The sequence below is a fragment of the Neolamprologus brichardi genome, chromosome 18 (genome assembly GCF_056152115.1).
Source record: "Neolamprologus brichardi isolate AB-2024 chromosome 18, ASM5615211v1, whole genome shotgun sequence".
NCBI lineage: Eukaryota > Metazoa > Chordata > Actinopteri > Cichliformes > Cichlidae > Neolamprologus > Neolamprologus brichardi.
Genome location: NC_142121.1, coordinates 883,362 through 893,323, shown reverse-complemented (window position 1 = coordinate 893,323; position 9,962 = coordinate 883,362). Strand labels below are relative to the sequence as shown.

Here is a 9,962-nt window from a genome sequence, read left to right as displayed (position 1 = left end):
CCCAAAGTAAAAACAAGGTCCAGCGTGTGTCCTTTGTTATGTGTGGGGCCTGACACATGCTGGGTAAAATGAAAAGAATCCATAATGTTGATAAAACCTCTGGCAAAGAGGTCGGAGTCATCATCAACATGTTTGTTAAAATCCCCAACTAAAAGCAGTCTGGACAACCTCATAGTAGAGGACAGAAAGTCGCTAAACTCCAATAAAAACAAGCTATTTGGGCCGGGTGGACGATACACCACAGCACAATAAAAAGGATCCTTACTTCCGATCTTAATAAGCTGTAATTCAAAGGAAAGAAAGTGTCCAACTTTCACTGAGCGGCAGTTGAAACGGCCCTGAAATGCCACCGCGAGACCTCCTCCACGACCAGATCCCCGAGGCTGGCTGATGACGGAATAGCCGTTCGGGCACATTTCAATGAGAGACGAATAGTCCAAGTCCCGCTGCCAGGTCTCGGTCAGAAATAAGAAGTCCAGTTTTTTAGAGGATATAAAATTGTTAAGAACGAACGATTTATTATTATCTCTGTGTCCCATGTTACTGGAAATAATCTAACAGGAAAGCAGGATTTCTTTAATATTCGATCCTTCGGGAGTACTGAGAGACCCCACATCTTCTCAGTGTTGAGAGAATCAGCAAGAAGCTTGGCGATAGAGCCAAATCCAAGTCCAATTTGCAAGGCCACAATTTGAGTGGTGGTCTGCTCCCTCCTAGTGTCTCTGCCAGGATTTCCAACGGTGGACCTCTCAGATGCAATCATATGATCATCTGCCAGGAACAGACCCAGAACGCCCGCAGACCTCCCGTTTTATGCTCTGTCAAGTGCCTGCTTGTCTACACCTCTCCTCCTTAGATATCCAACATTGTTTTAAGATAAAATCTGCTGATATCCAGCCACACCCTTTCACCCACTTTTAACTAAGGCAAAGCGATTTCATTTCATGCCTTCATTTTATGCAAATCATTTTAGCACGATCCCCTTTAAACCAGTTATAACGGATGCAGGCTCAATGTCAAATTCATACAGTATCTCAAATCACACCCTGATAGGTCAGACGCTTAGTGAGGTAAAGAGGGGCCTATGAATCAGAAAGTTGAGCTACAAACTAAGTAAATTAACATCCTGCAGCAAGTTGTAACAAGCAATAAAGTTTAAATTCATTGACTGCAGTTGAGCAATTCATTGTCTTTTCCTTTGCGTTCGTGTTTATTCATGTTTATTGCGACAGCCCTCTTAAGTGAACATGCTCTCATTTTAAACGTCTCTGATATCTACACACAAAATTCAGACATGGAATAGAGAATTTCAGTAGTCGGACTGGTTTTTGTGAACATATTGATCAAATTTGTATTTTTATCTTTACTTAAGAGTAGAAATATCTGTGGCGATCAGCAATACTAGGACACCACAGCAGATGATCCTATCTCCATTGCTGTTTACCGCGTACGCCTCAGATTTCCGGTACAAGAGCAGAATGCGCCACTTGCAGAAGTCTTAATCACACTCGAGTGGTTGGGTGTGTTAAGGTACAGGGAGGTGGCGAAGAACTTTGTGAAGTGGTCCGTGAGAACTCACCTCCTTTTAAATTCCAGCAAGACAAAAGAGAGAGTGCTTGACTTCTGGTGAATACAACCTGCAACTTGACCCATCAACATCATGAATGAGGTGGTGGAAACAGTGGACAGCTGCAGGTACCTGGGTGTCGACCTGAATGACAGACTGGACTGAAAGACCAACAGTGATGAGAGAAGAGCACAATCACTCTACTTTCTAAGGAAGCTCAGGTGCTTAAATATGTGCAGTCACCACCATCCTCCATCAGTCTGTGGTAGTGACTGAATCTATTCTGCTGCAGGGGCAGCATACAGTGGTGTGAAAAGGTGTTTGCCCGCTTTGTGATTTTCCAGTTTTTTGTGTTTGTCACACTTAAAATGTAATTTACGTTGCAAATATTATTTATTAATGCAATTTCCACCGGTGTCGTACACAATGCCAGTCTTACATTCCTGTTGATCTCATAGTGTTAGACCCTTACCGGACACTTTTGTTTTAACTCTGTTATTTGTTGTTTATTGTATACCGTACAGTTTTTACTCTTTCTCATCCTGCTGCTGTAACAGTTTTACCTGTGAGATCAAAAAAGTCAAACTTAAAATCACACAGACAAACTTGTGAGTGTGAATATTCTGTCTCTGTTAGACCTGTGATAGATGGCCAACCTGCTCCCTTACTCAGTGGTCACCACAGTGGGCAGCATCACATGTTTGAGTTTTGGATGGATAAATGATAAATGGTAAATGGACTGGTTCTCATATAGCACTTTTTTACTCTTCTGAGCACTCAAAGTGCTTTACCCAACCTGTGCATTCACCTATTTGCACAAGCACATTTTCTAAGTGCTTTCTAACGTTCACACACATTCACACTCCTGTGGATGCATCGGAGAGCAATTTGGGGTTAGTAACTTGCCCAAGGATACTTGGCATGGAGAAGCCAGGGATCAAATCTCCAACCTTCTGATCAGTAGGTGATCAGCTCTTTCTCCTGAGCTACAGCCACCCCACGGATAAAAAACAAAGAAAGAAAGAAAACAAACAGCTGTTGTGCATTTTTGGTTTATATCATAATTGTAAAATTCTAACTTTAATTCAACAACACAGCAGATTTCAGTTTTTTGATACACATGGAAAAGATAAAACAACAACAACTAAAAACATTAAAAATTGATCACATCGCAGTCTGACAGCTGAAGACGTCAGACTGTTCAGGAAAATAATGCAGAGGTTTCCTGCGCCGTAACAGTGGGTGTACAACAAGTTTCTGTAAAAAAACGGTCGTGGTGGTGAGCAAAACGACCGTTACAGCAGGTATACTACTGCGTTAAGGTGGTTTAACTTCAAACCCTTAGAAACTCTCTACCTAGACCCTGTTTTCTCTAAAAAGACTTCTAACCTGAGGGGTAGATTATGAAGATGATGTTAAGGGAACAACTGCACATTAGAGACCTGAAACTTACAGCAGTAAAAATTAAGAAAAGATTTGCTTTAGCTTGTATCAAATCTAAATTAATTGTATTACTTTCTTGTGTTGTGTGTTCTAATTGCTGCCATTTTATTAGTGTTAAAGAGATTTAGCAGCAGATTAAAATGAGGTATAACAGCACAGTCACTTTTAAAGTGAAACTCTGAACACATTACCTGCTCCTGACCAGGTTATTCAGTGTAAGTTACCACAGCAAATTAGATAAAAACAGCTACTTTTGTGACACAAACCTCTGACTTTTAGCTCAACACAGCTCACTGAGCAATTAACCTAGTGTCAAAAGTCCACCTCTCAGTGTGAGTTCTCATATGGCGCCACAACTGTGTTCTGGTTTTGAACCTTTTTTCACATCTTTGACAACAAAGCCACTGGCCAAGTGGAATACCTGGGAGTGTCCTCAAAACCTGCGCTTGCTGGCTCCTGTGTTCACCAGACTATTCAACCTCTCCCTGTCACATGCCACTGTCTCGCATTGCCTCAAATCAGCAACAATAATCCCATAGCTTCCTTAGAAACCGATCACAATCTGTCAAGGTTGGCAACCAGAGATCATCCACCCTGTCTCTCAGCACTGGCTCACCACAGGGATGTGTGCTGAGTCCACTCCTGTACACCATCTACACCAGTGACTGCACCCCCATTAGTGCTGGGCGATATGACGATATATATTGTGTGGACGATAGAAAAGTGTCTATCGTGCCATTTGTCTTCTATCGTTTCTAACCTAATTTTATAATTACATAAAATATACCATTAACCCTTTAAAAACAGTCGAAATGGGCACACTCCATTTTGCCTAAACTATTTTTAAATCCCAGTAGAACAGGAACCACGTAAGCTAGCGCAATAATTTTTTTTGCATATGAAACCGGAAGAGTTGCCATCAGCTTGCCCTCGGTCACAGTTTCCTTCCACATATAACTTTGCAAAAACTGCATAAAAAGCACTTGCAGCAACAAAAACATAAAATTCCAGAAACACGTTTTGCCGATCCGATCAGCTGTTCATAACACTTCCAAGGTTAAAATAGATGTCATCGCGAACTATCGCATGTCCGCCATTACCTACCCAAAACTGGAAGTGATGTCATTTTCCAGGAAAATGTAGCGTTTTGTTGTTGTTGTTTTTTTTTTACCTTCAGGGCCTTAAAAGCCTATGCTGGTGTTTTTAAAAGTCATGTATGTCTTTATGCTTTTCTGAATCATTTTTAGGATGCTTAGAACTCAAATTGCACTGCTGGAAATAGTTTATTTTGATGCACATGCTGGGTCTTTTTGCAAATTTGCAATATAATATTTATTTTCATTTTTCCTGCAGTATATAAAATTTTGCGTATCTCAAAAATAAAATTATAAAGACACTCAAAATAAATTTCCTGTTGTTGGAAACTGTTTTGTGCAACTTTTTTGTATTTACAGTTTTGAAGGATAAGCCTCTTAAATTTCTCTAGCTAGAAATATATGTAAAAAACAAAAATGATTTTCAATTTTTTTGTAGTTTATTGCACTTTTTTGCAATTTATGTAATTACTATGGACTTAATGCAGACATATTTTATTTTATTGTATGTAATGATTTTATAGTATTTTTAATTTGGTAGTAGTTTTGATCTGTGTTGTTCAGTACTTTGGTCTGCCTGGTGTGTTCTTAAAGTGCTATACAAATAAACGATGATGATGATATTTTTAAAATTTGGGCTATAACGGTTGTATTGATGTATAGCAACTTGAAATGCTCCCACAAATGGCACTACAGCATGTAAAAAATATAAAAGTAAGCTCTGGCGGACTTGGTTCTATGATAGGTCTTAAAGGGTTAAATAGACTGTGGCAAATATATTAGTGTTCGCTTCTCACTATACATACTCTTAACTTTATGCAAGAGAAAATAAAGTATTAAAAAAAATGATATTTTTCGCACAGAAACTCCGTCTTGTGGTTTTGCGACATGGTGCTGCTTTACGTGCACCCGGATTTGCGACATGCTTTACGGTAACTCAAAATGATGGACGTGTGACAGGTAGCAGTTTCATGCCCGGACATGCAACAGGCAGAGACAGCTACACAGGCAGCCCGAGAAGAAGCACTTTTACTGAAAAAAAGGGGTACGTCTGTAATTTGGTGACATTTTGGGTTCAACGGCACCAACACGGAGCAGAAGACGCCCATTTGCAAGCTATGCTATAAAACTATTCCTGCACCCGATGGCAACACAACAAATCTCTTCTATCACTTATAGAAGGTCCACAAAAAAAGAATACTCAAGAATCCAGAAAATCCAAGCTAAACCAAGTTGTGGAACGATGGGAGCAAGTTGGGAAAAGAAAAACCATACTAGCTGAAGATACAGCAGTCTTTCACACAAGGCCCTCATGAGAAAACATCCCAGCGCCATAAACAAATCACAGGAGCCGTCTCACATTACATTTGTAAAGGCATGGCCCCGTTTTATGTAGTTGTGAAGGACAGCTTCCTGCTGCTTTGTGTGCGAGTTTCTTTTTGTTCCCATACAATATTCTGCTCCTGCTGTGCAATATTTCAGCTATATGTGCAATCTCCATCCCTTAATGACCATAGCCCTTATACCCTTATTTATTATTTACAATGTTTTATTATGACATGTACATCATGTTTATAGTGTACATAGTGTTCTTATATTGTCTGTTCTTCTTCTTTCTAGTATATTGTTGTCTTTATTTTCACACTATGTGGTATTGCTTCCAAATTTCAGTGTGCAAGCAATTATACATTGACAATAAAAGAGTTCTAAGTCCTGAGTTCCTCACCTGTGTGAGTTCTTATGTGCTCCGTTAAATGACAGTTACGTTTGAACGTCTTCCCACATGTTTTACAATTATATGGTTTCACACCTGTGTGCATTCTCATATGCGTCATTAAAGAACTACTATATCCAAACACTTTCCCACATGTTGCACAATGATATGGTTTCTCCCCAGTGTGTGATATTGTGTGCTTCAGTAAATCACTGTTATATGCAAACCTTTTTCCACAAGTTGTGCAACACAATGGCTTAACACCTGAGTGAGTTTTTGTGTGCTTCAACAAAGAACTAGCAGATATAAACGTTTTCCCACACATTTTACAAGAGAACGGCCTCTCACCTGTGTGGATTCGATAATGCCTTCTCATTATATAATCATACTTAAAGGCTTTTCCACAAACATCACAGTTTGAAGACTTTTTACTTTTATCAGAGTTACATTGACTTCCTGAAGTAGGTGGATATTCAGCGTTGTTGTGACTTTTGTTTCTATTTCCAGCTGATCCTGAATCAAACTTCTTCCTTATTTCCTGATATTGGCTCTCACCTACAGCAGAGCTGTGAGAGAGAAGCTGGTTACTCTTTTGTTCTGGTTTACTGTGGTCACTTTCCCCATAATCAGCAGTCACCATGAAGGTATCAGTCTCCTCCTTCAGTATAACCTGTCTTCTCTCCTGACTGCTGCAAAGTTGCTCCTGTTCCTCCTTAATATGAGGAAGTTCTGATTCCTTCTGGTTGAGACCCTCTTGGTTACAGAGCTGCTGGTCAGTGAGAAGCTCCTCCTTACAGACATGCTGCTGTGGGACGTCTGGAGGGACAAAAGGAGACAAGACAAAGAAATGATACAAGAAAAACACATGTGAGGAAATATACTGTAAAAACCAGCAAAAGTACAGCAGTAAGAATAGACACACATTATACTACAAAACGCTGTTGAAGATAGTTTGTTGCTTTATAAGAAAGCCCTCCACAAAGCCAGAACATCTTACTACTCATCACTGATTGAAGAAAATAAGAACAACCCCAGGTTTCTCTTCAGCTCTGTAGCCAGGCTGACAAACAGTCAGAGCTCTGTTGAGCCAACCATCCCTTTAACGTTAACTAGTGATGACTTCATGAACTTCTTCACAAATAAAATTTTAACCTTTAGAGAAAAAATTACCAATAACCATCCCACAGATGTAATATTATCTACAGCTACTCTTAGTACCATTGATGTTAAGTTAGACTCTTTTTCTTAATTAATTAGAATTAATTAATTAATTCATAATTAATTAATTAATTCTTCGATCTTAAATATGATCAACCTATCTCTAATTATCAGCTATGTACCACAGGCCTTCAAGCTGGCTGTAGTTAAACCTTTACTTAAAAAGCATCTCTAGACCCAGCAGTCTTAGCTAATTATAGGCCAATCTCCAACCTTCCTTTCATATCAAACATCCTTGAAAGAGTAGTTGTCAAACAGCTAACAGATCATCTGCAGAGGAATGGACAAACCCCCGCAGCTGCCAACCCAATGTGGGAGTGAAAAGAGGAGGTAAGTGACGGAAGTGACGGACAAGGTAAGCGACTCATGTTTTTAAGTGACGTCAGACGCCGGAGATTTTGGCGGAAAATTAAAGCAAATGGTAGTTTAGAATTGAACAAGTTCCTTTGAGCTTCAGTATTATGCACTTATCCAAATGCACTTATCAATTGTCTTATAACTAACAATACTTGTCCAAATCATCTCCAACACCCTGGAGAACAACGGGGAGAGTTTAGAGGCTCTCTAAAATCACATTGATCAGTGCTTTCAGGATCTTGTTATGAAGAAGGCTCAAAGTGCATTTTCCCCGGCCAAATCTGAGACACCGTTGTCGAAAAGATGTCGAGAATCCCTGGAGTTCAGCCAGTAGCAGGTGGAAACGCTCGCTGCTGAAAATGCCACGCTAAGGGAGTCGGTGAAATGTCTCACAGACAATGTTACTCAGCTAAATAGAGAAAATAAAAAAATGAAACAGACAGTTATTGATCTACAAGCTCGTGGCATGCGTGATAATCTTGTATTTTCTGGTATTCCAGAAGACGCTGGAGAAGACGCGGAGACCACGGTAAAAAGCTTCATCAAAACCCACCTGAAGCTGCCGGAGGACACGGTGAAGAACATCACCTTTGATAGAGTGCATTGCATCGGCCCCATGCATGCTGCGACCGGGAGACCACGTCCTATTGTGGCCAAATTCGGCCACTTCAAACAAAAGGAACAGGTGAAAAGTCGCGGCAGGGAATTCAAAGGAACGGACTTCAGCATGAACGACCAGTTCCCCAAAAAGATCCTGGAACGACGCAGGGTCCTCTTCCCATTCCGACGCGGCTTCATCCAGGAGGGCTCACACGCTGTCATCGCAGTGGACCGGCTCTACGTGGAAGGACAGCTTTACCACGACCCCGGCATCACTCCGTGGCTGTATTAACTTCAGACCAGATAAGAATCCGCTACACCCTTTCCCCATCCACTCACACTAACTTGCATTAATATCTGTTTAACTTACCGGTATCAAAACGCATCTTAAGTGTGATTTCATAGCAGAATGAACTCCGTCACTCTCCATCAATGGTTTAATTGGAATGTTTCCGGGTTTTTTTTACTCGTGCCCCCCCCCCCCTTTTCCCCCCCTCTTGTTTTTATGCTGCTAACCCTTGTCCTTGATTTCTTTCTTTTTTACTTTCTTTCACTGCTTCGATCACCTGCTTCCAGACTCATCCACAAACAACATCATCAACAACATCCTTTATTCTAATTATTTCTAATATGAGAATATTAATGATGAGGAGGATGAATGTATATATATACACATATATACATTCATCCTCCTCATCCTCATCTTTCTCATCATTAATATTCTCATATTAGAAAACTGAAGCAGCAAGAACCAAATGAAGTGCTGCTGCCACGTGAAAGACTTCAACTGGATCCTTTTTTAAAATTTATGATGTTTGCAACTTTCACAGGAAACATGAAACTGTTTAAAATGATTGCCCCTAAACAAACTCATTCAGTGATGGATTCAGGTTGAATAAAATACTCAAATCCGGCCTGATTTCAAAGCATTACATGAATTATTCTATAGGAATATTCTTTTGGAGCGCAAACAGGAAAAGAGGGACAGAGCGGGGAGGAAACGCCCAGGGTGGACTCCAACCACGACATTTCCGGGAGCTTTTCGGCACATGGGTCCCCCTGTAAACCAGACAAATCTCCTAATCCTAACTTTGTTTCACTAAATAATAAAGAGAGAAAGTTCTGATTGAAGGCTCAAATCCAGGCTGATTTCAGCGCCTGCTGTTTGAATGGAGCGCAGTGCAGTCCTGTCCTCTGTTTGCTCTTTGTTAGCTCACATCTCCAAAAAGTCCTCACAATCAGAAACGTCCCGCAGAGCTGTGATCAGGATCCTCCCTCAGAGGGACACTCACCTGTCCTGTGCAGCTTGATTTCGGGTTTCCAGGTGATATCCAGCAGTCTGCGCTGACGGTCGATCTCTTCCTCGTACTGGACGATCGTTTTTTCAAACTCCAAGAATATTTGTTCAGCAGCAGCAGTTAGTCGCTCGTTGATAAACTCTCTCAGATACTGAACTGAAGGCATTGTTGCTGACACAGCTCACACACAACAGTCTCTGTGCTTAGGCACACACACGTGGGACGGTAATGACGCCTTTGTTTGTTTACTTCCGCCTGTGTCACATGGTGAGGTTCCGGCAGTAGACAATAGCTACCTTTTGTTCCTGGTTAAAGTCTAATTTTGTGGCAGTCCAAATCCAATTTATTTTTAAAGTACATTTAAAAAACAGAAAGTTTGCCCAAAGTGCTGCACAAAGAAAAAAGATAAACACTCTCACATAAAATAAAACTAAGAGAATAAAAAGATTACATGAGCTCACACCGGTCCAAACACTATTGAAAGAAAAGATGTGTTTCAAAAGAGAATTAAAAGCTGCAAGCAAAGATCGCCATCTAATATTTGAAGGCAACGTTTTCCAGGTTTGGGAGCCTCAACTGAAAAAGCTCGTTCTCCTCCAAGTTCCAGTCTAGTTTTTGGGGACAACCAAAAGCAGTCGGAGGCTGATCTAAGGGAATATGAGGCTGAAGTA

The 9,962-nt window shown here is 40.6% G+C and overlaps 2 protein-coding genes across 5 annotated transcripts in view; one reads left to right on the top strand and one right to left on the bottom strand.

Moving 5' to 3' along the window:
* LOC148097218 (uncharacterized) overlaps positions 1-9,962 on the top strand; it is a 532,237-nt gene that overhangs the window by 309,016 nt on the left and 213,259 nt on the right. The window lies entirely within an intron of this gene.
* On the bottom strand, positions 2,616-9,532 carry LOC148097223 (uncharacterized). Its single transcript, XM_087831907.1, has 2 exons — positions 9,286-9,532; positions 2,616-6,634 (listed from the first exon to the last, which is right to left on the bottom strand). Exons 1-2 carry the CDS (start codon positions 9,455-9,457, stop codon positions 5,811-5,813), a joined length of 996 nt encoding a protein of 331 aa, XP_087688033.1. The 5' UTR covers positions 9,458-9,532; the 3' UTR covers positions 2,616-5,810.